The sequence below is a fragment of the Taudactylus pleione genome, unplaced genomic scaffold, assembly GCF_031769625.1.
Source record: "Taudactylus pleione unplaced genomic scaffold, aTauple2 ptg000667l, whole genome shotgun sequence".
NCBI lineage: Eukaryota > Metazoa > Chordata > Amphibia > Anura > Myobatrachidae > Taudactylus > Taudactylus pleione.
In genome coordinates, this window is record NW_028285069.1 from 3,933,498 (window position 1) to 3,961,305 (window position 27,808).

General features: G+C 46.0%; 1 protein-coding gene across 1 annotated transcript in view; it reads right to left on the reverse strand.

Annotated features, from left to right (window-relative positions):
* FAT3 (FAT atypical cadherin 3) overlaps positions 1–27,808 on the reverse strand; it is a 467,371-nt gene that overhangs the window by 40,900 nt on the left and 398,663 nt on the right. The window contains exons 19-21 of the mRNA XM_088455722.1: positions 26,674–27,472; positions 14,548–14,682; positions 11,800–11,957 (exon numbers count right to left, since the gene is read on the reverse strand). Coding sequence (XP_088311848.1) covers positions 11,800–11,957; positions 14,548–14,682; positions 26,674–27,472 — 1,092 coding nt within the window. The remainder of the gene's footprint in view (positions 1–11,799; positions 11,958–14,547; positions 14,683–26,673; positions 27,473–27,808) is intronic.

Genomic DNA, 27,808 nt, shown 5'->3' on the forward strand with positions numbered 1-27,808 from the left:
CCCCCATATCCTGTTCCCACATCTAAGGTGAAATGGGCAGGGTGGGCTTTGATGACACGATGCAATGTGACTCTTAGCCTCACCTCCGGCTGCGAATCGCACCCCCACACAGTTGTCCCTGATCTCCCCCCACACAGTTGTCCCTGATGTCCCCCTCCAGGATTTGCCGTTGGGGAGTGCCACAAATTTGCCGACTACATGACATTAATAATGATAATAAGCCTCACCCAGCAGCTCCAGAAGCAGCCACCAATCACACAGGGTGACCGTAGGTTAGTAATGACCAATATGTCATTGTGAGTAATTTCCCACATGTGAGAATGGGCCTTTTGGGAACATTTTAGCAAATCTTAGAACACAGGGCCTGATTCAGAGCCGCTCGTTCGCTCCGAGCGATGTTCGCACATCTGCGCATGCGTATGGGTCGTAATGCGCATGCGCCAACCAGTCAGTGCGGTCGGAGATCGTGTGTTCGCAAAATAGCGAATGCCTGCTAATTTGAGTGACAGGATGAGGCGTTTGTGGGTGGTAACAGGGGAAGGTGCTTGAAAACGGGGAGTGGAGATCCGAACGCAGGCGTGCTTAAAGGTCAAAACGGGCGTTTTAAGGGTGTGCATAATTAACAAAGCAGCGTCATCGACCACGTCACTTGGTTGTCTCTTAGCCTGAACTGTTCGCATGATTGCGGTAGGAAAATCCAACCACAAGCACTGCGAGCAGTTCAGACGCCTTTCGATGTACTCGATTAATCAAATAAATAGCGGAGATTACGTATGCTTCGAGCGGCCAGGGGGCGTCTTTACAAAATAGCAAGCGCATGTTTCGTTCGCTCGCTCAGACATAGAGGCGTCAACAGACCGCAAAGAGCGAGCACTCAATTTAAATAGCCGGCCCCTTTTTCTGAACGAGCGAGCGCAAATAGCGTCCGGCTCTGAATCAGGCCCACAAACCACAAGTACGTCAATATTCTTCCAAAAGGGATTTGTTACTGCCAAAGTGTATGCCTACAGATGATCAATCAGGTGATTTTAATTATTGTTTTATTTTAAAACTGTCCGTTAATTGAAATGTGCTAAGTAAAACAGAGAAGGCTTCAGACACATTAAAGTGGGCCGCCATGTAGGACTTGTGAGGCCAGTGGTTTCCTTCCAGTGAATTTAATATTACTTCTTCTGACTACAACAAAATGGCCGCCTTCACTGTGTTGGTGACAGCTACAAATTGTGATAGAGCACATTAAATCTTTACAAATTATATGACTAAACCTTTTGTGCAAGGATGTACAGCAGCTAAAAATGCTAGTTACACACTATCAATAACAAAAAGGGTAGAATATATTAATTCCATTAGTTGTAGAAATATATTATTCACTCACTGGAAGCTGACATGATGAACCCTCACAAATCGCGATACAGCGTTGTTAGTAATCAGAGGAGAATGTAATAGTGATAGGTCAAGGTAAACAAGGCTGGTGTAACATACAGTACTCTGCTGCTACTCATCCCAATCTTAATCTGGGACCAGGGATGTGGGATATATGTTTGCAAAAATATGGCAGCGTACAGTGATACAAATTATGATTTTCCAAACAAATGGAGTACAATGCGCCATATTTTTAGGGTTAAATCTACTTTATATTGCACTTGTCAGCAACTGCACAAAGTTAATTTACTACTAATTAGTGAAATTGGTGAGAGGTGATGCAGTATATATGTCAGTGCTGTCATTAGTTCTTTAGTAAATCAAAACAGTGCTTTGCTATATTGCATTGATAAGCCAAAACCTAACCCAGAAATGCCGCCCTTTTTTAAGGGGATAGTTGGGTGGTATGCATACTGTTAAAACTACAAAATGCCTTTCTGGTACATGTAGTTATTGCGTATTGCTTACAGTTTATTTTTATTTATTCTGTTATTGGGAAATCTCAATATTAATTACACTTTAAATTATGCCGCCAAGTATATCAATAAATCACTTTAATGTATGTTAAATGCATTTTAATATCCCAAGCCGTCTATCTCTAGACCCCAATAGACCGTACCCCGTCAGCTTCAGGATATCATCTGTGCATATCAAAAGCACATTATATAAATACTTTTGGGAGTACATCAGCCGTTTTAAAGCCCATCTGCAAGTATACTTAATGCCTACAAGATATCAAGAGGATTGCTCAGAGAAAAGTATATTAGGTTTCATGTGTGTACTTTATGGCGGGTGTGTCTAATTAAAATGTTGCTTGTTCCCCAACCAAGTCACAACTGGGAGACGGTCCAAGCTACGGGTTTTGCCAACATACAGTGACAACACTGGAGCATTAATAAAAGTGAGAAGCAGCTAAGGCTGCTCGGTAACACATTACCCCATACTACAAGCCAGAAAGATTTCATTTACTGCACAGATGAGCAGACTATATAAAGTGTAAGTAATAGGTATAGCTGCAGCCAAAGCTCAAGGTGATTTCCTAACAAAGAAGGATTCAGGCCTAAATCCTCTAATCTCATTAGACTTCTTCACCTCCTTCTTTTCATCAACAGATGTTGTGAGAACAGATACAACCCCTTCCCATATGCTCTGTAATAATTTCCCGGGACGATGCATCAGGCAAGCTGGACATTGTATTACAGTCATGGCTGGAAGCATGGAAGATGACATTCCTACTATTGCACTTATGGGCCCTGATTCAGAGCCGGACGCTCTGACCAGAGCGCTCGCTCTGAATCAGGGCCCACCTCCATTAATATGGAGCGTCCTCCTGGACGCTCGTATAGCTGTAGGTCACCACCCACAGCATATACGAGCGTGCAGGATGATGGTCGCGATGGTCTTGACCATCGCGACCATCGAAACTGCGAGCAAAAGCCTGCGGTTGGGTCTTTCAACCGCAAGGCCAGGAGTGATTTTGGCTCTATCAGAGTCAAAATCACTCCCACTGACATCATTAGTGATGTCAGTGGGGCCGGCTTCAGACGGTAGGCGTTCCCTTGGGAATGCCTACGTCTGGCAGGCACGCCCACCAAAGGGGGCGTGCTGTCAGTCACCATCGACAGCACGCCCCCTTTGATGAGACACTCCGAGCGAAGGAAAGTCCTTCGCTCGTCGGGTCTCGCGCATGCGCACGACGGAGCTCCCTCCGTCGTGCGCATGCGCAGTGGGGACCATCGACCCACTTGCGAGCGGACAGCCGCTCGCGAGTGGGTCTGAATAAGGGCCATGGTGAGCTCCAATACTTATTGTATCTTGGATCTATAGCGTCCTGCAGCCCACCATCGCTAATAGCACCCACCTGCATGAGATACAGGGGTCTATTTACTAAGAAGTGTTAGGAGACAAAGTGAAAAGTGATAAGGTACCAGCCAATCAGCTCCCAACTGTCATCTCACAGGCAGTTGGAAGCTGATTGGCTGGCACCTTATCACTTTTCACTCTGTCTCCTAACACTGCTTAGTAACTAGACCCCACTGTCTCAAATGCCCAGTGTAGTCCAAACACCCTGATTAGAATGTGACAGCATGGTATTGGTAACCCATATTTCTTCATTAGATAGAAACACAAACTTGTGTGATAAAAACTCCAGACACTTATAAAAGTTTGATTTCCTTCTCACATCTGCCAACTACCAATATTTGAGGGTACCCGTGTCCAAGACCCTGCCATCCACAGCATTCTTACCACCCCCTTCCCCCAGCAATTGGATGTCAGTGCTTTCAACACCTCAAAGTTTTCTTGTGTCTCGATCACTGATTGGATGGTGCAGCTGTTGTCAGTGTAAACAAATAAAGATGACCAACGCTAGCACAGTTGCTCCGGACCTGGTGACTCACTCACGCCAGGCATATCGCGCTGCGTTGCGTTTTGAGGCTAGGTGAGCAAGGACGCATTTGTAGTTTGGGGGGAGGGGGTTTAAAACATTTTTTGCGGGGATGTGGAAATTCGAAAACAGATCAAGTAAATTCATAATCAGCGGCGGTTCCTACCTCTAATTCCCGGGGAGGGGGGGGGGTCTGCGGGTCTAAAATGTGCGGATGCGCGGGATCGCAATTCCGCACACTCACACAAATCAACAAGCAGGCTCCTAGAGACTGCATCAGCTGCAGCCCCTAGAGGACAGATTGGGCTGACATTATAGCAGAGGAGCTCAGTCCGGGCTGGCAGCTCCAGGGGGAGAGAGTACCTCCCCTGAGACTGCCTGACCATCATGTGATCAGCAGGAAGCTCTTCCAATGGGAAGTCACTGCCCCAGGCTGGTTCCAGGGGTCTGAGCACCCTGTGCCGGCCCAGTAAACAATTGGGGGCGTGGTCTCATTACCATAGGCCACGCCCCCAAGTGACGTTATTTGGAGGAGTGCCTGCATGGCACACCTCCAAATAACGTCAGGCTGGGGGTAAAGCCCAGCCCTCTGTCACTGGCTGGGCTTCCCCCAGCCCTCTCCCAACAGTGAATGAATGCCGCGTGCATGCACGCGGCATCCATTCACACTCCGGGGGTCCGGCACCACCGCGGCGGTGGGGGTCCCCAACCTCCCGATTTGACCACCCGTGGGCCACTTCGGCCCGCGGCTGGAACAACGGGACTGGACTGTCCAGCTGAAATTGGGATTTTAGGGAGGGGTGCGCCCTCTATGGGTGGCGCCCCTTTGCGACCGCACTGGTCGAACACCTCCAGAGCCGGCCCTGTCACTGCCACTGATAGGGTGTCAGATATTACTGGGGGATGTTGCATCCCTGCAGCCCCTAGGTAAAATTCACCACTATCCATAATGTACTATCTGCACATACACCTCAGGCTACATTTACTAAGAGTTGGTTTCGCTGTCAATTCAAAACCAATGGGCATCGACAGCAGTTCAGCGTTTAAAGTAAAAGTATTTATTAACCATCGGTTTTAACTGTCATTTTAAATCAGCTATGCTGTATCTGCAATGCAAAATGCTACGTTACTGTGTCAGCGGCTGTAACACTGTAACGTAGCATTTCACATGCAGATACAGCCGAAGTCGCACACAGAATATAGCCATGCGTCCTATTCGCATCACTTTGTGAATACGAAGCATTTTAAGGCAAAAGGGAGCGCGAATTAAGACGCTCGGCGCTCACACGTTATGTGTAACGCAAATGCATGGAGGATAGAGGTAAGTGGACACATCTGTAGTAAGAGGATGCCTGAGATCTTCTGTCAGAAGACACAAAGCATAATTATTTACGTTAGTCCACTGAAACTGGTTGTGCAGAAACAGAGGGCGCATATTCAGGCACTCGCGTCTTTAGACCTCTTTAATATATAAACGGGCGAATTAAAAGAATTAGCATTTTCTCGGTCATTATGATATAACTTGCTTGTGTGCACTTTACCTTTAAACGTTCCTCGCAGCCCATAATAGAATTATACCTTCTATTGCTGCTTTTATCTGACTCTGGTTTGGAGAAACTTAAACACAGGAAAATACAGTTTCAAGGTTTAATTAATTGTAATGACCTAAAAGCCCTGTTCTGCCGAGCCGTTCCAGCGCAAACGACCAATTTGCATACAAAAGCCTTTTAAAAGCCTTCAAAGAGTTTGCACAGGGAAATAACGCTATACAGCGGCTCTGCGGTCTCAGGAGACGGGCGGCATGAGGCGGCATGAGGCGGATTTCTGCCTTTTGTCTTATATTATACACGAGCAGGAATTACACTGATTTGTTTTGTGTTTTTTTGTTGCGAAGTGCCGTGCTTTCTAATGAGTTTTAGGACCTCATTCAGAGTCGGTCGAAGCAGCCGTACGGTTGTACGCCACCGATGTTCGCTATACTGCGCATGCGTAAAGTTCGCAATGCACGTGCGCAAACTAGCCGCTACGATCAGAAATTTCTCTCTCCTTGAACACAGCCAGGTCGGTAGTTTGAGTGACAGAATGAGGCGTTTGTGGGTGGTAACAGAGGAAGGTGCTTGAAAACAGGGAGTGGAGATCCAAAAGCAGGTGTGCTTAAATATGCGAACGGCGTTTTATGGGAGTGCATACGGTTTATGGGAGTGCATAATTAACAAAGTAGCGTCATGGCACATGTGACATGGGAGGTTTTTACACTGACATGATCGTAAAGCTTAAGAGAGGGTATAGTCAACCTTAAGCTCTACGACCAGTTTCGATGGTTGCCGATGGTCTCGATTAATCCTTATATGCCCGGAGATGACGTGCAATGCGTACGAGAAGGGGGCATATTTTTGGTCTTCCGGCCGCTTCCTCCCCTTGGTCGGCCAGCTAACGATCCGAACTTAGGGACGCAACTTGCGAGGGAATCATTTGCATATACGGCCCCTTTTCGCGTGCGACCGTGCGGCCGCTTCGACCGACTCTGAATGAGACCCTTAATCTGGTCCTGGTCACCCCAAGACAAAACTACGCTGATGCCCTTATAGTATGAAATAGGGAGGGCTGTTCGAATATGTATGTGTGTTTAAATCAGTAATTATTATCCACTTCCGAAAAAAATCGAACATTCACATATTTTCTTTTTACAGTACGAGGAGTCTACTCAATCTGTCTCCTGTCTCTCATTTGCATATTATAGAATAGTTATACACATGGAATGTAGGGAGCAATGATCACTAGTAAACCATGAACACTGGTCCTAATTCAGACCCAGTCGCAAGCGCTGAGCACTCGCAAGCGGGTCGATGTTTAGGCTCTGTGCACGCACAGCGGCCGCACTGCGCGTGCGCAAGCCCCGGAGCGAGAGAGAAACTCTCTCGCTCCTGAGTTCACTACAAAAGGGCTGGCTGTCGATGTTGATCGACAGCTCGACCCGTTTTGTAGGCGTGGCGCGGGGGAGGGGTGGTTTCGCAAACGGAGGCGTTCCTTAAGGAACGCTTGCCGTTTTGTGGGCGGCCGCACTGACATCAGCAGTGATGTCAGTGGGGAGCTTCCTGCTCGATCAGAGCAGGAAGCTCCCTGGGGCTTGCAGTTGCTGAGACCCAACCTTAGGGTGTCGTTGCAAGCCCCAATGGTCGCGATGGTCTTGACCATCGCGACCATCAACATGATCGGTCGCTAAAGCACAGCTTAGCTAGCGACCAGGAGGCTGCACTTAAAAATACAAGTGGCCGCCCTCATTCAGAACGAGCGAGCGCCTCTATGTACATATAGTGATCAGCGTGCCCTGCGCGCTCTGCAAGTAAAGCTCCATTGTACAGACTATAAGGGGTGGGGGCGATTCTGAATTGCAAGCTGCTGCGACCGCTTTAGTGTCTTTTGTCATAGCGATTAAGCATCTGAGTTCACTACCACTACTGCGACACTCATGGCACTCCCATAACACGCCCATCTATGCATCTGTTTAGCCACACCCCAATCACTACCCGGGAATGCCCGATACATTCCAGAGTAGTGCCGCTTAATCGGCCCTGCGACTCTGTATGCAGACACCGCGGAAAGCAGGAGCTGGGCTACTTTTTAGCCTATCACACACATGCGCAGTCACAAACCATCGCTAATTTACGTGACCATCTACATTTCGTAGACTCAGAATCAGCCCTTAGGGAATAAATTTACTGAAGTGAGAATTTTTAGAAGTGGAAATGTTGCCCATAGCAACCAATCAGATTCTAGCTATTATATCAGTGATTCCCAACCTCGGTCCTCAAGGCACACTAACAGTCCTGGTTTTAGTGATATCCATGATTGTGCACAGATGGTTTAATCAAAATAACTGAGGCACTAATTAAGTAACTTGTGCACAAGTATGGTTATCCCTAAAACCTGGACTGTTAGTGTGCCTTGAGGACCGTGGTTGGGAACCCCTGTATTATATTCTAGAAGGTGCTAGGTAAATGTTAGGTAGAATCTGATTGGTTGCTATGGGCAATATCTCCACTTCTAAAATCTCTCACTTTAGTTAAATATACCCCCTACTTCTCAAACCGGTGACAACAGTGTAATGCTTGTAATAGGTAACATCATCAGCATTTCAAAAATGTTTCGTTTGTAAGCGGCTGTGCAGACCTGTATTACACCAGTGCTGGGAATGCACAGTAAAGCCGGCCACACACATAGCGATATTTTACCCGAACTGGCCGATTCCGACACATTGGAACGACAGATCGTGTAAAATATGGCCAAATCCTGAGTTAATCGTGAGTCCCCACTCACGATCACGATGCGATGCGCGTCCCCGCTGGTCGCATATCGCACCGTCAGATCTAGGACGCGATGCACTGTGAAAGTCTGACTGCAGGAGAGATCGTATGAAGATTGGACACCAAATCGTGTGGAGATCTGCCGGGGAGAGTTTCAAGGGAAATTGGGTCTCATTCAGACCCGGTCGCAAACGCCGATGCGCTCGCAACCGGGTCAATGCGCGTGCGCAAGCCCCGGAGCGAGAGAGAAACTCTCTCGCTCCGGAGCACTCTACAAAAGGGGCGGCTCTCGATGTTGATCGACAGCTCGCCCCATTTTGTAGGCTGGCCAGGGTGGTGGTTTCCTTAAGGAACGCCTACTGTTTTGTGGGTGGCTGCACCGACATCATCAGTGATTACAGTGGGGAGCTTCCTGCTCGATCAGAGCAGGAAGATCCCTGGGGCTTGCGGTTGCCAAGACCCAACCTTAGGGTCTCGTCGCAAGCCCCGATGGTCGCGATGGTGTTCACCATCACGACCATCAACCTGGTCGGTCGCTAAGCTGTGGGTGGTAACCCACAGCTTAGCTAGCGACCAGGAGGCCGCATTAAAAAAAAGGAAGCGGCCGCCCTCATTCAGAGAGAGCGATCGCTTCTTGCGACCGCCTCTGAATGAGGGCCATTGTGTGCAGATCGCCATGTGTGTGGCCAGCTTTAGGGGTAAATTTACTAAGATGGGAGTTCTATTTAAGAAGTGATATTGCCCATAGCAACCAATCAGATTCTACTTCTCGTATATCTAGCACCGTCTAGAAGATAATACCTGGAATCTGATTGGTTGCTATGGGCAACATCACTTCTTAAATAGATCTCCATTCTTAGTAAATGTACCCTAAGAGTCTGTAAGCAGCACAGGGAGGGACTGCGACTGGAAGCGGGTACATCCGGTAACTCAGCCTGCCACCTCCATAAGTCTCAACCTTTTAAGTTGGAGAATTGGGACAAACATGCGCCCTCTGCCACGAATCATACAGTAGAAGGGGTGATGATTAGCGCTTCTGATGAACTGGCCGGTGCCCATCCCTACCCCTTCTTCTAAAACCACCTTTTAAATTTTGCGGGCACAGCCACACCAGTCATCACACCTCTGCTATGCAGAGCGTCTGTGAACAGGACATACCTGCCAACCTACCAGCCCCATCGGGACTAACCCGTCTAAATCAGGACAATTGTGAGGTTGCGGTGTTAAGTTGGCATGCATACTTCGAAGCAGCACCCACTGCTGCATAGTGATGGTCATCGCATCCATGCTTACCAATCAACCATAGATAGTTTGCCACTGATGGTCAAGGGTTTTGCCATTGATGGTGGAGACCCAATGGTTCTCCGCTATCGATGGCAGAGAGGCAGCAATTTATTATCCTTAAGCGCAGAATACATACAGTTTACCCCTGCCCCCAGTGCCCTGATAAGTCCCACCCCATTTCCTAATTGGCCAACTAATCAAAGTAGGGATGTCTATCGCTGGGTGCAAACCATCGATGGCTCCCAGTCAATGGTTTCACGCCATCAAAGATAAGTTAAAGCCGCATAACTTATAATGAGGTAAACCCACCACTGGCTTTCCCTACAACTGAATGCCAAGACAAGTGGGGCCACATTGAGGGCACATGATGAATAGGAAGGTCATACAGACGGTAAGTGAAATGTTTATGTGCTTTAAAGTCTGAGGGACCTAATATACAATACCATTTCTAGGCTATATACCAGTAAGATGAAATATAATCACTCGCATAAAGGAGCAGGAAATATTGGGAGTAAGATGAAAATCTGTTCATCATCACATGTAGAATTAGCGCGAGCAATTATACCGTTATAATTTATGAGGCTTATTATTTTAAGGATTACCCGGAACACTCTAGCAATTGCTACCAGGACGTGCATGGCGCATGATAATGAGGTTTCTGCTTTACCTAAAGGAAATACTGTTCTGATGTAGAGCTGTCCAAGTGCTGATGAGTGACTCTGGTAAAGCGCTCCAATGTTTTTCATGGCTCCGGAGAGCTAACCAGCCCTTAATTTATTTAAAAATAAACACATCTGCCAGCATATACATAGTTTCAGTGTATAGAGTAAGTAGAGTAAGTGGATTATGCAAATGACGGGTCTTTATGTAAATTAAATGGAATACAGATTTGGTTTATTTTCTCTTCCTTAGACTATAAACACTAATTTTTACTTGGAACCGTTGAAAAAAAATAAAAAAAAAGTTAATGTAAAGCTGTAAGTGTAACGGATTTAGGAGCTCATTCAGACCCGGACGCTAAGCTGCGCTCTCTCACAGCTAAAAGGGGGCGGGTATGCAAGTTCCGTGAACGCACTGTCTGGTGTAAGGACGCCCTCTATGTCTGTGAGAGCGACGGTAGAGCGAACGCACGCCAGTATAAAGACGCCCACTTTTCTTTCTTAACACACCATCTCCAGGAAGTGTATGATTAATCAGAACCATCGAGAGCCATCGGAGCAGCACGCAGCCCTTGAAGTAGACCCTACCCCACCGCAAGCTCTGCGATCACTGCAGAATGGAATACAACCAAGTGACGTGTACAATGACGCTTATTTGCTAATTATGAACACCCATAAGTCGCCGTTTTGACGCCCAGACACGCCTGCGTTTGCAGCACCACTCCCCCGTTCACAAGCACCTTCCCCTGTTACCACTCACAAACGGCGCTATCACTCAAAGTAGCATCCAGTCTGTGTACTACGAGCGCACAAATCCTGGACGCAGTGACTGGTTCGCGCATGCGTACTTTGACGCATACGCATGTGCAAACGTGCGATAATACGCCCATAGCGTGCGTCCGCGGCTTAGCGTGCGGGTCTGAATCAAGTCCTAGGATCCAAATGAGAACATATCAATGTTTCAGTCATTAATACGGTCAGAGCAGGGGCGTAACTATATTGGGTGCACAGGGTGCCATTGCTATAATGCTGGGAAGCTTAGGGGTAAGCATTCTGATTACTAAAGGGATCAATTAAGCTGGTGGGGAAGGGGGCTTTGTAAAATTTGGACTAAGAATTTAAAAGCCGGAATCTAGGAATTGAGGGGATACCGAGGTAGACACTAGTTTTACCTCTACGCGTGCGTCCCGATGGTTATCGCCAGGGGACGCAGATTGAAATTGCATGGAGATCCATGCAATTTCTATAACTGAAGGGGGGCAACAGTCAGGGGCATGTCGCAGGCGTGTTGGTGCCAGTGGCTATGGTCCCTTGAACATTCAGAGCCTGCCATAGGCAGGTGCAATGTCCGACTGCGCGGCTGATGGTCCGCCGATAGTGTGTATTTAATTTTAAACACATATCGGTGGAATTAGTTTTAAACACGTACAAAGTCGCAGATGAAGCGCAATGAAACTTGGCGTGAGAAAAAGTTGCGGCCGCTGCATCGTAGCATTTTGCACACAGATTGAGACTCATTCGCGCACAGAATTACATATGTACAAATGTCGCACATCAGACAGACTCATCAGCGCAATCTAGCAGAGTCGTTTTTGTCACTTCCAGTTGTTGTATTGATGCAAATAAGATGCACATTGTGAGCGAGAAAGACACTTGTCGCGGTTGAATTGCTCAGAACTTGGCGAGCTGGGAGGGGCTATTTGACGCTACATTTGCCACAGGTACTTCAACACATCTCATTTACCTTCAGAATCATGCAAGGATTTGATCTGGTATACATGATGATAGCGCTGTTCTGCAGCGTCCGCATCCGCAAGCCCAATCGGAACTCGTCTTTCTTGCTACTTTCAGAGACCCGGTATTTGATGTAACTGTTCCCAGCGAAGCTGAGGGATGTATGTCCTGAAATCATTTATTTTTACATATAAACATCGTGCTTTTAGACAATATTTTGCTTTCAAATTTCTTGTATGTTATAAAAAAACCTATTTCATATGGTATCTATATAATAATTCTGCAAAGTCTGTCCCGAGTTAGACAAGCACAGTGGGGGAGTGTCTGTCTTGGGGGAGACTCGCGTCCGCGCCACCCCCAATGACTCACACTACAGGGGAGGGAGTGCGGGATAGTGCTGCCTGGCTAAGTCTAGATGGGGAGACCTCTTGTCCTGGTGAATGCCGGAGCAATATACTAGTAATAATATACTAGTAAGTAAAATTGTATTTTTATTTAACATTTTCATCACGTCTAATAATAAAAAGAATATAAAAAAAAATTGTTAAGTAACACAGGGGTTAACGGATGTGCCCACTACACCCATCATTTGTTTTAAAGGAGATAACGAAAAGTCCAACATTCTTCTTGTCCTGTCCTCATGGAGACCTGGCCGAGGGCTTCCCTCCGGTCTGGAGACGATGGACATTAGGGTGAAAGGTTCACAGTGATGGTGGAGGCCTCCAACAGGCTGGGACAGGCCATCAATGTTACTGATGAATCCTCTCCAGTATTTGTTATAAGGAAATGTGAAATAAGTATATTACCCCAGTACAAAGCCATTAACTGATTAGTGTTACTTATGTGTACTGTGTGTACATGATGGCTCTACATTCAGATGTGTCCTCACTCGTCTTTGCAGAAGTCGTGCCAAAAAGCCCCTCTTGGCGTCTTTTTTGCCGAAAATGTATCTAAGCCCCAATGCGAAGCGACTAGGACGCACCAGCATACTGTGCTGATTACTTTGATATGTGACACTTGTATATCTGTGTATGACTGAGACTGTAAACGGGATATCAGGGGAGATTGTAAGACAGACGCAGTATGTTGCTGACAGAGCCACAACCGCGCACAGAGGGCCTGATTCAGCGAGGATCACAGATGCTATTACTGTACGTACGCAGACGGCCGATGTTTGCTTTCTGCACATGCGTATGCATCGCAGTGCCCGTGCGCAAGCAGCTCACTGCGAACGGGAATGCGATTGCAGAGATCACGCAGATTCATTGTAAAGTGACTGACGGGAAGTGCCGTTTGTGGGTGGTTACGGGGAGTGGCCGGCCAAACGCAGGTGTGCCAGTGCGTTTGAACGCCGTTACAGGGGCGTGCATAAATTAGCCACTGCGATGCCATACGTAGCTTGTGTGTTCACTGCGTAAAGGAAAGTCAGCAAAATATAAGTCAGATCTGACCTGCCTTAACTGTGCGAGTGGCTCCGATGGTGTTCGATGTTACCGATGTTTTGGCTGGATTGCAAGGTATTACGGATGTGCGAGAGGGGAAGTGGGTGCCTGGATGCTTTCCTTGCGAGTGCTTTGCCAATGCAAACATTAGCGTGCTCTCATAGCAGACTGGCGTACGCGATTGCAACCGCTATCCTTGCTGAATCAGGCCCACAGATTATGGTCTATTTGTGTGAAGTTTGTATGTTCTCTCCCTGTTTGCATTAGTTTCCTCCGGGTGCTCTGGCCTCCTGCCACACTCCAAAAGCATACCGGGGGATTCTGGGAAAATGAAATCTAATGTGTGTGTGTTAGGTCATTTAAATTGTAAGCCAATGGGGCAGGGAGTGATATGAAACACAAATATTCTATGTACAGCGCTGTGTAGATTGGTAGCGCTATATAAATACATGATAATAATACATAGATACTATAGCCTGTATATAGATACTATATATACATAGTATAGTCTGTACATATGTACTATACATACATACTATAGCCAGTATATAGATACTATATATACATAGTAAAGTCTGTACATATGTACTATACATACATACTATAGCCAGTATATAGACATTTGATATAGAAATTTTAACCTTATCTTAATACTATATATAGATAATACAGTGTGTATATAGGTACTATACATAGATACTATAGCCTGTATATAGATACTATATATAGATAGTATAGTCTGTATATATGTACTATACATAGATATTATAGCCAGTATATAGATAGTACAGTCTGTACATACAGTATGTACTATACATAGATACTATAGCCTGTATATAGATAGTAGTCTGTACATACAGTATGTACTATACATAGATATTATAGCCAGTATATAGATAGTACAGTATGTACTATACATAGATACTATAACCTGTATATAGATATTTTAGCCTTATCTTAATACTATATATAGATAATACAGTGTGTATATAGCTACTATACATAGATACTATAGCCTGCATATAGATAGTATAGTCTGTACATACAGTATGTACTATACATAGATACTATAGCCTGTATATAGATATTATACATACTGTACATATCATAGCCCTTTTCTATTGTGCTGGGTTTTCTTTCGGTATGTTTATGTGAGTAACCGTGCTCTCTACCAGGCTAAGTCGCCGTTTTTTATTACTCTGACTTTTTTATTACCTTTGGGGCTTTGGATAACGGACAACTGTAGTCTTAAGTATTGAAAAATGTTTAAAGCTTCTGGCTGGCTGGATATTATTCTAATGAATAATGGATTTCACCTGAACACTCGCCGAGCTTCCCCGGTGGGCACTGGCACATATAAGGTCTCCGGCTGACTTCGTACCCCACGCACTGCATATCCTCAGGACACGGCTTGTTCAGACACGGATCCGCTGACCCAGGGCAAACTCCCCCTGCAATATCCAAACAAACCCGGCATCAGAGTGTGTCATGCAAACAGAGCAGACGCAGATATGACATTATATTATATATATATATTTTTATTGTTATTATTATTTTTTATTAGTTTTTAAACATTTATTTCAGAAAGCCAGAGCTCTGTAAATATCTCATCACTTATCTTTCAGGAATACTTTAACCCTTTGCAAACTTCTAAGTTCTTTTTTTTCCTCTTTGTCATCTCTGCTGAAAGTAATCATTGTCACCAGTGCCATTTGCTTTACTCAATGACTTAATTGCACCTTTGTGTAACCAGGGTATCTATGGGCTTCTCGCTGCTTCTATTGGGGAGATGCCAGGATGTGTTGTGCCATTTTGAAGCATGGTACTAGCAGCATTAGTATTAGTGCTCAGCACTTTTTCCCTAATCTTTCAGAAGGTCCGGGAGCATCCTGAATTTTGGGTGGGTTCTCTCTAACACTTCCACGGGCAATTTGCAGCATAGGCAGCAGGTCGTGGCTAAAACGTGAATGACGTTGTCACACCCCTTGCGTGTGTCTCTTGGATATCATCTCCAAGATGAAGTAGGCAAAGGTGTTTATTAGTATACATTACCCCTACATTTCACAGTTCTCTCTGCTTTAATACACCTGATGTCCCACTAAATCAGGCGCATAAGGTGTAGAGGTGCTTACCCATATGGGCTTACGGCCTAAAGTAAAAGGGATACCTATCGCTGTGACATGCAACGATAAGAAATGATACTTAGCAGTGACGTGCGGTGAGGTGAATGGCTGGGGAGGCACACATGGAGATGGGTCTGAGTGCTGGGAGCCCGTCTCACCCCCTACTCACTGTAACTCTCCCCTCACTACACTAAGCTTCATTCTTTCTCCTACCTGCATCACTGTGTCTTCTCTTGCTGCTGCTGACTGAGTTCCGGTCTCTAAACACTGCAGTGCACTACCTGGTCACATGACACACACAAGGTGTCCATCAGTGCTCAAGGCACGTCCCCCATACTCAGAGGCATGCCTCTATTAGCTCTCTTACTGTGCAGCTTACTACCCGTGGTGTGGTCCCACCCCCAGCTCTGCAAGCAATGTCTGACTATACAGAAGCGAGGCTGAGCTGTTGTGTCTCATCTTTCCTAGGGAGCTCCACAAAGCTGTCCTAGAGAGCTTCACAAAGCTGGTGAGTGTTCAATACAGAAATGATTACAATAAACAAAGACGATGTTTCTAAGTTATAAATATCTTCTTTGTAGTCATTTTTATATCAAATCTCAGGAGTATGACAGGGGAGGCTCTGCCTCCCCTGCTTACCCTGAAAGCACGTCCCTGATACTTAGCGAAATCAGGGCCAAAATACAAAGGGCCTGATTCAGAGCTGAACGCTCTGACCAGAGCGCTCGCTCTGAATCAGGGCCCTCCTACCTTTTTTTGGAGCGTCCTCATGGACGCTCGCATAGCTGTGGGTTACCACCCACAGCTATAGCGAGCGTCCATGATGATGGTCGCGATGGTCTTGATCATCGCGACCATCGGGCTTGCGACGGAGACCCTACGGTAGGGTCTCGCTGCCGCAAGCCCTGGAGTGATTTTGGCTCTATCAGAGCCAAAATCACTCCCACTGACATCACTAGTGATGTCAGTGGGGCCGGCCTCAGACGGTAGGCGTTCCCATGGGAATGCCACGCCCCCGGCACGCCCACCAAAGGGCGTCAATCAACATCGACAGCACGCCCCCTTTGGTGCGAGACCCGGAGCGACAGCTTGGCTGTCGCAGTCCGGGTCTCGCGCATGCGCACGACGGAGCTCCCTCCGTCGTGCGCATGCGCAGTGGGGCAACATCGACCCGTTTGCGAGCGTCCTTTGCTCGCGAACGGGTCTGAATGACCCCCAAAGGTCACAATGGACCCTGTGGTGCAGTACTTTTCTATTAATACTCATTAATACACAAACCTAAAATAAAACCATGAACATAATTTAATCACTGCGCTTCCCCTCTTCCTCCGCGACAAGTTAATCTTCCAGCATTACACAGGTAAAATATAGAATCTTTTCTCAGGCGTGTTAAAAGAATAACATACAGTAGATCATTTACTTAAATAAATGCCATCTGGAGGACATATTTACAAGTTACTGTACAATCAATTATGGCAGCTGATATAAAGCTAGGACTGAGCTGACATGGAAATGCCTGGCTCACGCCTCCTGCCTGGCCTCACGTTACAGTGCAAAATATAGATTTTCTTTGAAAAATGGGTAAATTACTGTTTTCAGACATGACACGGTTCAGTTACTCATCCAGTGGAGACCTAGAGCGAGTTCTTTAAAGAGTGACAGGCTGATATTTTACACGCTACCACCTTCTCCATTCGTTTTGGTTGTGCATTATAACCTTAAGGATGAAATGGGCCCAACACTGTGAAAAGACAGATTAAAAGTCGCCCTTCAGTCATCTCCAGGGTGGAGGCTTCCAAGTTTCTTTACAAAGTTTGCAGGAAATATGGTGACAGCAAAACGGTTTCCATGGCAACGTTGACTATTTTATTTGCTATTGGACAAAAAAACCAAAAAGGTGAGAGAAGCGTTCGATCAAATGCTGGACTTTTAAAGAACTGCGTTACATGTACATGTATTTTCCCGGGGATTCTGCCTTTGTTTTGGGGATTCTTAGGTCCATTCACATCATGAACGACATGACCCTGGAGATCGTCTCGTGTTTATAAAACAACTGAGGCAAAAAACAATGGTTCTGCAATTGAATTAAGCCCTGCAACAAGATTTAGCAGTGCCTCTAAAGATGGGAAGAAAATCCAAGCAACAAGAAAACAGAATACATTCATCTCTTCACAATTATATTAGGCTAATAGAGTCACAACACCTAACATTAGCACCCTTAACACCAATAGGGGTCTTCCCAATTGCTAGCAGGAAAGTATTTTGTGGGGTATTGACCTGTTTGACATTAGTCCCTCTTCCTGTACCTCAATTATATTTAAAAAAAAGCAAGATTGTATTCCCGCGCTAGTCATCTACTTAAAACACTTTAAATATCTATTTACATTACTGTTGACTTTATATAATATTTCGCTGCTATATTTATTATAATTAACCTTGGTATAACATTTTTGCTGTCATATTTGAATATATAAAACAATTAAAAGTTAGGTTTTAAATTGACCAATCAATACAAGAAACATACAGGCCCTGATTCAGAGCGCTCACTCTGAATCAGGGCCCACCTCCATTAATATGGAGCGTCCTCCTGGACGCTCGTATAGCTGTGGGTCACCACCCACAGCATATACGAGTGTGCAAAATGATGGTCGCGATGGTCTTGACCATCGCGACCATCGGAACTGCGAGTAAAAGCCTGCGGTTGGGTTTTTCAACCGCAAGGCCAGGAGTGATTTTGGCTCTATCAGAGCCAAAATCACTCCCACTGACATCACTAGTGATGTCAGTGGGGCCGGCTTCAGACGGTAGGCGTTCCCTTGGGAATGCCTCCGTCTGGCAGCCACCCCACCGGCACGCCCACCAAAGGGGGCGTGCTGTCAGTCACCATCGACCGCACGCCCCCTTTGATGAGACACTCTGAGTGAAGGAAAGTCCTTTGCTCGTCGGGTCTCGCGCATGCGCACGACGGAGCTCCCTCCATCGTGCGCATGCGCAGTGGGGACCATCGACCCACTTGCGAGCGGACAGCCGCTCGCAAGTGGGTCTGAATGACCCCCACTGTATGTTACCAAGGGATCGGGGCACTGAAGAAGCACACAAACCCCTTTCCTGTTTCTCTTCTCATTTCATTTGTACCTCAATTATAGTAAGCGCCAGTAAAGGGCCCCATACATCAGCGACGGATTGCCGCGATCCCGCGATGCTGCAACCCGGCGTCGCAGGATCGCAGAAGTCCAACATGTTGGATTTCCCCGATATGACGTTGGCTATCCAAAAATTATCGTGATCGTCAAATCGGGAACATTTAACATGTAAAATTTCAGAGATCCTGCGCCTTATCGCTGAACATCGATGGTGGGCGTTCGGCATTTCCGACCGGCGGATCGGCATTTCCGATCGCAACACTACAACGCAACGATCCGTCGCAAATGAATGGGCACCTTTAGTTACAGCTTATAACAGGTGTAGATATATAATTCGGAATGCTTGAGGGTAAGGCTTTCCGGTTAAGGGTATTTGCATTATATTAAATATAAGTTACATTTAAAAACGACCAACCTTTCCTGGCATTCTTACTGTATGCTTATTATACTATATTGTTTAGCAGTGCTCCTAGCCGTCAGGTTACTAGGGATAGCTGGTGGTTTCGCGCAGCTGAAGCCAGTGAAGCTTCGTACAAGGACGCATCCACTTGCTTCAGCACGCCGAGAACACAGGGGCAACACGACCCCATTTTCTGGGATGCTGCCTGTAGCCGCCCCCAAGGGCATCGCGAGCGATCTGGTAGAAGGAGCGTGGCTCATGTGCATTACAGATCCTGCGCAAAACGCAGATCTCCAAACATCGCAGTTGTACGTAAATCATCGGTCTTGCGTACAAAATCAGTCCCTATGAGTAGAATGTCCAATACCTGTACATAGGCTATAGATTTGCTATTAGTAGTTTTAGGTCTATTAGTAGCTTTAGGTCTATAAGCCATATACTGTAGCTTTATGTAATATCCATAGGACGGCGTATAAATTAAATTTTAAAGGGTAGAATTTGAGGCACACTCTCACTATTTATCAGCGTTCGTCCCTGGAGCATCACAGCTCCCGGGAAGTGTTTAGGCTCATTCTCCCAAAAGATATTCCGAAAATGTCAACATATGTTTATTCATTTCGCTGTTCATCCATTCGAGCAATACATCTGATACTATTAATGCTGAGAGGTTTCCAAAACACATTCAAATTCAGCTCAAACAAACTGACTGCGCTGCTTTTAAATATGTCTGAATTTTAACGATATCATACTTCCCTGTCTATATATCCACAGCCGGAAGCATTACAGAGAGCTAGCATCAGCCAGTCAGGGTGGTATTATGTGTTTATTAGATAATTACACATTCTCTTACATTGCATTATATGCACTGAGTTCTGCAAAGGCGGTTATCTAGCCTTTGGGCCATATTCAATTAGGCTGCGAAAAGCCGTTACCAGCGATAATTTATCGCCGATAATGTAATTTTCGCCATTTTCACTTATCCCCATATTCAATTTCAAAGACTTTTCGCATCTTTGTAAAAAATGGGGATAAGTTTTCCCCATAGAATAGGTGGCGAAAAAAAGTGCAGAATTGGGATTTTGGGGTGCAGACTTTAAAAAAGTACCCTGCAGCCCTCGGAATGTGCCCTAAAAGGTATCTGTGTCAAAATTTTAAAAAAAAAAAATTAGAATAGGACAGCCCAAAAAAAGTGGTTTCCTTTTGGGGGCAAAAAAAAAAAAGTTGGGGGACAAACTTGAAACCTGGCGAAATTGACTCGGGGGGGGCATCGGTTTTGGAGTCCCCAAGTATGCGGCAGGTGTCTTCTAGAATGCGGTTGGTTGCAGCAGGTGGATTTTTGAAGAATTTTGAAAGTTCACTTTAGAGACTTCAGAATATGTTATTCTTCACCACCTTTACAAAGTCTCATAAAAGCACCTGCCGACACTGTTTAAAACCCCAAATACCTTCAGCAGGCCCATAGTGATCCCCCCATGTCAGACCATCTTTTGGGGGGTGACAGGCTAATTTCCCCCAAAAAATGACAGGACTTTTCGCTACTTACCTTTCCACGGGTCCCATTCTCGCCGATTCCTAATTGAATACGGGGATACGCGGGCACGCGCCAGCTGCTTTATCCCCAGGAAAAACGGCGATGATGGCGCAAAGTCCGACCTCGGACTTTTTCGCCTCTAATTGAATATGGCCCTATATCTCCAAGAGGTCCTACAGAACCAGGATTCTGGCAGGAGACGGGATTCCGAGCCCGGCATTCTAAGAGCCGGCATCCCGACTGTTGGGATAATAATAACATCCCCTGCAGAATGTAGACATGCAAATAGAATCGTGTTCTGTACCTCTATATCAAATAAACAAAGGGGCACTGAAACAATCTTAATTTGGCAGCAATATCCAGACGTTACTTTCTCTGTCAATTCCCTTTGATTATTACATTTACATAACGTTATGCTCAGACGAGACAGATTGTTACTGTCAATAAATAAAACCACATGCATATCATTAAGTCAATTTAAATGTATAGATAGCTTTTCATGGCAATGACGATGTTCTACAATTAGTTTTAGATTGTCCAGACACACTGAACAAGTCAACCAACTGTACTATATTCTATAGACGTTTTCACAGAGACTTACACTGCATCTAGGCTTTCAAACCTGTAACCTGAATGTGGGACAAGGCGGCTAAACTTATTTTGTATGATTATGCGGCCACCAGACAGGAAGAGACATTCGGGGGCAGATTCTATTTAGCGCAGGAGCCGCCGGTCGTTAACTGCAGAAAACAGAATCTACTCTCAGTCTATGGAGGTGCAGAATCTGCCTACTGTCATGGCTGGAGAAAAATGCGCAACACGAGCGGCACACGACAACTCGTGTCATTTTGAATCTGCTCAAAATAAATTACAGGTGGGTCCACATAAAATATATCTTACCTCCGTGCGCTACAAATCATGGTAAACATAACGCGTGAGCGCCGTGCAACTTGGCAGCGCCGAGTGTCATCCCGTGCGACTTTTTACCTTCAATTTCATCTTATTCGCAAAGCGATGCAGATAGAAGGCACAAGCAGCTTTTGCTGATTAAAATGATATGCAGCATGCCTATATTCAGTGTGCGGCTGCGGGTGTATCTTCATGCAAAATGCTACGTAACATAGCATTTCGCATGCAGCTACAGTCACAGTTGCACACAGTACATAGGCATGTGGCATATCATTTTAATCAGCAGAAGCTGCTTGTGCGTCGTATTCGCATCACTTTACGAATAAAACACATTTGATTGTAAAAAAGACGCTCAGCACCACCGAGTCACGCCACGGCATGGCGCAACTAGAATGGCTGTTTAACGTGCAAGGATTGAAGACGTGTGTGGACACATATATCGATGGACATGTCAAATTACATTAACATCCAGTTTCTTATTTCATTTATGTATGTCCAGTAAACCTGATACAGAGAGGGGTGCACTTTTGCGCAGGAATCGTCTTTGGACGCAGCTGCTGGGCAAGTATATGCTGATGGCTGCAGGAGGCGTCTGAAGGGAAAAGGCGCCTCCTGCTGGCACTTCAGATCCGATGCTTACTCACAATGGCCACCTCCTGCCCGCTTGCGAGGCCAATAAATCTGCGTCGGAAGACACAGACACTGGCCTCGCCACTCCCAGAAAATGGGTCCGGAAACGCAGGCAGCGCCGCCCGGTCCTCGACCATAGCTTGTCACTCAATCTGCGTCTTAGGGGGGCACTGTGACGCAAGATGGACGTCGATGCACTCAGTGCCCCCCCCTAAGACGCAGAATGAGCATGCGCAGTCTTCCTGCCATCGGAGATGTTCGCCAGTCATCGGGTTCGCGTACATCTCTGAATCAGGCTGTGTGTGTGCTCTGTATTCCAGGAAACATCTTCAGCAAGTAGATCATCGTTATGCTTCTTGGGATCCAACGAGCAGCACAGCATTCCTTTACACTCAGCACATGTGCGGCATATGGGACAGATTGTTTCAAGATGTTCTGGATTACATTTAATTTAGATGTTCATGTGTCTGCACTAAACCCGATTACAAAATGCAAGGCGGCGGGCTTATAGAAGGGTCTCTGGATGGTGGAGCAGCGATGTTTTACGTGAGCGGCCGTACGTACTCTATATAACACTGACGTTGGGAGTGTTTTTGGCACACTTTCACATCTGCTTCTATTTTTTATTTTTTTTTGCCAAGTTTATCGGTTGAGACCAGATGGCTTCTGTTGCCCCTTAGCTGTTTTTGAACTACAACCCATAGGATGCCTTGCCAGACGGCGTTGATTTGCTGCACTAGATCCAAGCTCGCTCAGATAGCTGCAAGTAAACTCTGCGGGCTATTTCCATCCATATGAACTGCAGACATTTCCTCAGTCCTGGATTCTGTCACTGAGAAGGAGTTACTGGGTTTGCTATGTTTCCTTGAGTTTACACCCTTGTTTCTGTTTGATACCCGGTGCGAGATTAGTCCAAAGGTCGACAATAACAATGTCACAGGTGATCACCAGAAAATAGCTAATAGTGGGCCACATAAAAAGAGTGGACTCCGCTCTTTCAAATGGGTGCCCACACAGTTTCCGATATCAATACGAGGGAGAGTGGACAGGTACGGTAGTTTCCACCGGCCAGTCAACAGTCAATAACTGATCAACAGTCAATAACTAGTAGGGAACCCCATCATTTGAAAGAAGGAACCCCTTCTTTCAAATGTAGGTACCCCTGATTTTATGGATGCCAGGTTGGTGGGTGACCTTCCCCCATCTCTGGACTACAACATTTTTCTGTAGTGTAGAGGTTAATGTCTGGTCATCACACTGATCAACAGGCATACTTTTCTATGGGGGCACAAAGTTTGAAAGAAGGGACTTCCCTCTTTCAACAATGGTGCCTCCATATTTGTACCTTATACGGTCCCCACCCCACCACCTTTGTCATTCATTTTTTTTCCTTACAGAACAGTGCAGACGGCACACATGTGCCCGCCGATGGCAATTCCTAGAATTGCTGAAGGCCGCTGGAGTGTCCCCATCGGTCATCCGGACTGGTGAGGGAGGTAAGTATTGCCGCAGCAAAGGGATTAAAAAGTCGAGCATATGTTTTGAGAAGAAACTCCCTTTTATGGAGAATAAAGTACAGAGAGGGCTAATTGTAATAGCCTGCGAGCCGGCGCCACATGCGAGTACAGAATGCCCGTATTTTTAAAGCAGCAAGCATGTCAACTGCTAAACCAACATGGTCTGGCCTTTTAGCATGCTTGGTGCTTTAAAAATACAGTGCCGGCTCGCAGGCTATTACATTTAGCTCAATGTCTGATTGAGCAGATTATCTGGAATCTGGGCGTACGCAGCACTCGTTCCTCCCATGTGCAGAATGGGTTCTGTGTGATCGTACGCAGGCCCCCATATGATTGACAGACAGAGGCGTTTACGGGGCGGTGCGAGGACGGCCTGTGTTCCCGGAAATGGAGGTGTGTCGACACCGTTTTCCGGGATCGGCAAGGCCAGGATTTGCGTCGTACCCCTCCTGATGCATTTCCATTTTTACCAAGGACGGAGCAGAAAAGCTGCTTGTGTGCGGCTTTGCAATTCCGTCCTTTGCTGAATCAGGACCCTACAAAGGCGAATTAAGGAGGGAAATGCTTTCTCTCACTAAGAAAAAAACAATACTCATGTCTCGTTAACAACATTATTATTCCATTAATGACCTTGTTAAGGTCAGTTAAAACGAGACAAAGTCAAACAAAAGGAAGAAGAAGGAAAAATAAACACTGAAAATCTTCGAATTAATACATACAGGAATTTTATGCAATTAAACAATGTCACAATACTATGACAGGAATGTAAAAATCCTCCGTGTTTCAACACACAACTCCTGGAACGCTGAAATAGAAGCCGGGGAGAGAGAAGGTTTCAGTCTTTCAATTTGTGTCCACAAGAAAATCATTGTTTCCGTAACTGCTATAAATACTAGGTTGGTGCCACTGGGATCTATTCAGCGATGGAGGCTAATGCATTCTTTAATTTGTTTTCAATAGCGAACCTATGTTTAGCATCTCATTCGTACAAGAGGAGATCGTCCTAATTCCCTGCATCAGCGAGCTTGATGAATGACGAAACAATAGCCCCAGCTGTTTTCCTACTTATAGTGCTCTTGGTTAGACCTACTGCTCTCTAGTAATGTATAATTATGCTGAGGCAGCTACCACCGTTTTACTGTGATTTTCTAAAAATACCGAACCCTGCAATCATCCCTTGCAAGGAAGGGGACAGAAGCACCGAAATTATACTAATTTCTTATCTTCCAGTGTTTCTTGGAGTTTTAAGTCAGTTATTATGCCAGTGAGAACGACATTCATGCTTAATGCTAAGGTTGCTTGGAGTATGACAACAGCTATAGGAAAAGTACAGTATACTTAAGAATTTACACTGGAGGGACAGTAGATGGCGCTGTATCTAAAGCTGTCACTGTGCAATCTCTCTTTGCTGTGATACAGATGTGTCCACATACATCTTAAGGTGCCCACACACTGGACGATTGTAGGCACGATTTGCACAAAAACGATGCATCGGAACAATACATCTTTTAAAAACGTGCAAATCGTGCAGCTTACAGGAACGATAACGGTCCGATTCGCAGCCCCGCGGGTCGTTTGTCATATCTTCAGATTTTACGTACTGGAGGTAATATCTGGCCATCACTTTAATGATGCACTGGAAATCATTAAGGACGCACGATAGGTCGTTACTCACATTGCACAGTTTAGCAAGATATCGTCTGTCCAGGAGTGCCGGTGGATTGCCCGGGAGTTCAAGGAAAATCGATGACGACATTGCATCTTTTGCGAGTCGTACAGTGTGTGGGCACCTTTACTTCCTTGCGCGTTAATTAGTCCTTCTGGTCTCGCCATGCCGTGGCCTGACTCGGTAGTGCAGAGCAAATTTTCACATATTACCTTCACATGCGTCTTATTAGCAAAGTGGTGTAAATAGGGCACACAAGCACCTTCTGACGATTAAAATGATATGCAGCATGCCTATATTCTGTGTGTGACTGTGGGTGTATCTGCATGCAAAATGCTACGTTACATCACAGCCGCTGACACTGTAACATAGCATTCCGCATGCAGAGACAGCCGCAGTCGCACACAGAATATAGGCATGCTGCATATCATTTTAATCAGAAGATGCTTGTGCGTCCTGTTTGCTTCACTTTGCAAATAAGATGCATTTGTAGGTAAAAAGTCGCACGAAAAGACGCTCGGCGCTCACACGTTATGTTTAAAGCGACCTGTAGCACATGGAGGTAAGATGTATGTGGACACATCTGTAGTTTACTTTCTTGAACAATCCTTCCTGCTATTATGCCATGTAAAGTTCACATGTTCTGGTCCAGAGCCCGGATTGGCCATCTGGCAAATGCCATAATGAAAACACTGGGTTCTGACAGTACTTCAGCAGACAAAACAATGGTTTCTGTAGCAGGAATGCAGTTGGGAAGCCGGCAGACCTAATCCAGACAGCCGGCTTCCCGACTTTCATATCCCGGCTAGGGTCTAAAGACAGGCCTGTCACTAGACATATGCCGGGAGACCGGGGCCCGGCATCCCGATCGAAGGGATGCTGGGCGTGGACAGCCACGGGTGGGGGTGGGGAGGGTTAGGTTTAGGGCTCCCAGGGGGGAATTAGGGTTAGGCACCCCCCGGGAGGTTAGGTTTAGGATAGGGGAAGGGTGGGTTAGGGTTAGGCATCCCAGGGGGACCTTCGGTTTAGGCAGCGGGAAGGGGGGGTTAGGTTTAGGCACTTAGAGGGGGGATTAGGGTTAGGTACTGGGGGGGGATGTTAAGGTTAGGCACCCCAAAGGGAGGGTTAGGGGGTAGAATTAGGTTATTCAGTACTTACCTTTAGACGATCGGGATTTCCACTGCTGCCGGGCTGCTGGTGTCGGGATTCCAACCACCGGTCATGCGTCCGGCGGTAAATCATACTGTTTCCCTGTAGCATACTGTACCTTGCAATTAATGCCATTTATAATCAACCGAACCCTTGGCTTAGAATATTGGACAGAATCTCTTTGAAATGTGGAAACACTTGATAAATAATTAAACAAGTTTCGGAATGAAAAAGATGGTCAACTTTTTACACCAATCATTTCCGGGCCTGAGATGTGGAACGACGTTCATAAACATCGGGAGACCTGCCGGTTGTTCTAGGCTGTAAACAGTATTAGAATATTTTTAGTCTGGAGCCAGACACCCGTTACTCACCACTGCATATACAGCGCACGTTTCTGTAAAACCGCGGACACACGAAGCTGATGCGCGCTGTGCTGTAGGTCATTAGCGAGTGGGAATCTATGGACAGCGTCTGCTCGCAATGTTGCTCCCGGCAGTCCAATCCTGAACAATTCTTCTCCAAGATTGTTGAGATCCGAATCACATTTTCCAAATGTCTCCTTGCATTTGCCATCTTTTGAATCAGATAGGCCGGCTTATAGAATCCTCCGGCTTGCATCTGCACAGCAAACAGCATGTCTAGTTGACTTGTGCCGGCCACCGGTTGGATGCTGATGATATACAGGCTGTCCTCCTTCTGTGTGAGAACCGCGTTACGGAGGGTGCGACGGAACCCATGCAAATGGAGCCCAACAAAGTCTTCAGGAGAAATGTTCTCGAAGCGTATGGTGACAGCGTTGTGCAACATGTCCTGTATCAGCTGTTCCACGTGGACAGTCACATCTACTGACACCTGATAGCGCCCATCGCTGACAGATATATTCAGTGTGTATTTGCCGCCGTCGAGACCGCCAAGAGCGACAACCTTCCCATCGTTATTGTTGACTTTGAACAGACTCTTCTGCTCCGACTTCAGACTGTAGGAGAGGACATCGTACACATCCTGATCAGTGGCATGAATCTTGCCTATCACTCCGCCGGGAAAGTCATCTTCCATGGTGACAATGTATATCTCCAGTGGGATAGCCGAGGGCTTGTGGACACTCTCTTCAATGACTCTTACCTGTACATAGGTCTGCGAGGTCAACGGTGGTTTACCCGAGTCTTTTACCTGTTTTAATAAAGATAGAGCAATAAGTATCTCATAGATTTCCACCAATAGGAGAAGAGACAATTTATGGAGTTTCTCAACATTCATGTACAGATAATAATAACATTAAACCGATAGATATCTATTGCTCATGCCGTACATAAAGACTACCACAAAAAAGGAGAAATGTCTTCTAGGTATACAACATCCCACAACTAGGGATGGCCAATGGACAGTTCCATATCGATATTTGGGATCGATATGGGATCGCCATATCCAAAGTAACACTTAAAACAATTTTAAATATCAATATTTATAAACTTTGATATTTGGTGCTGCAAATGCGCAGTTATAGTC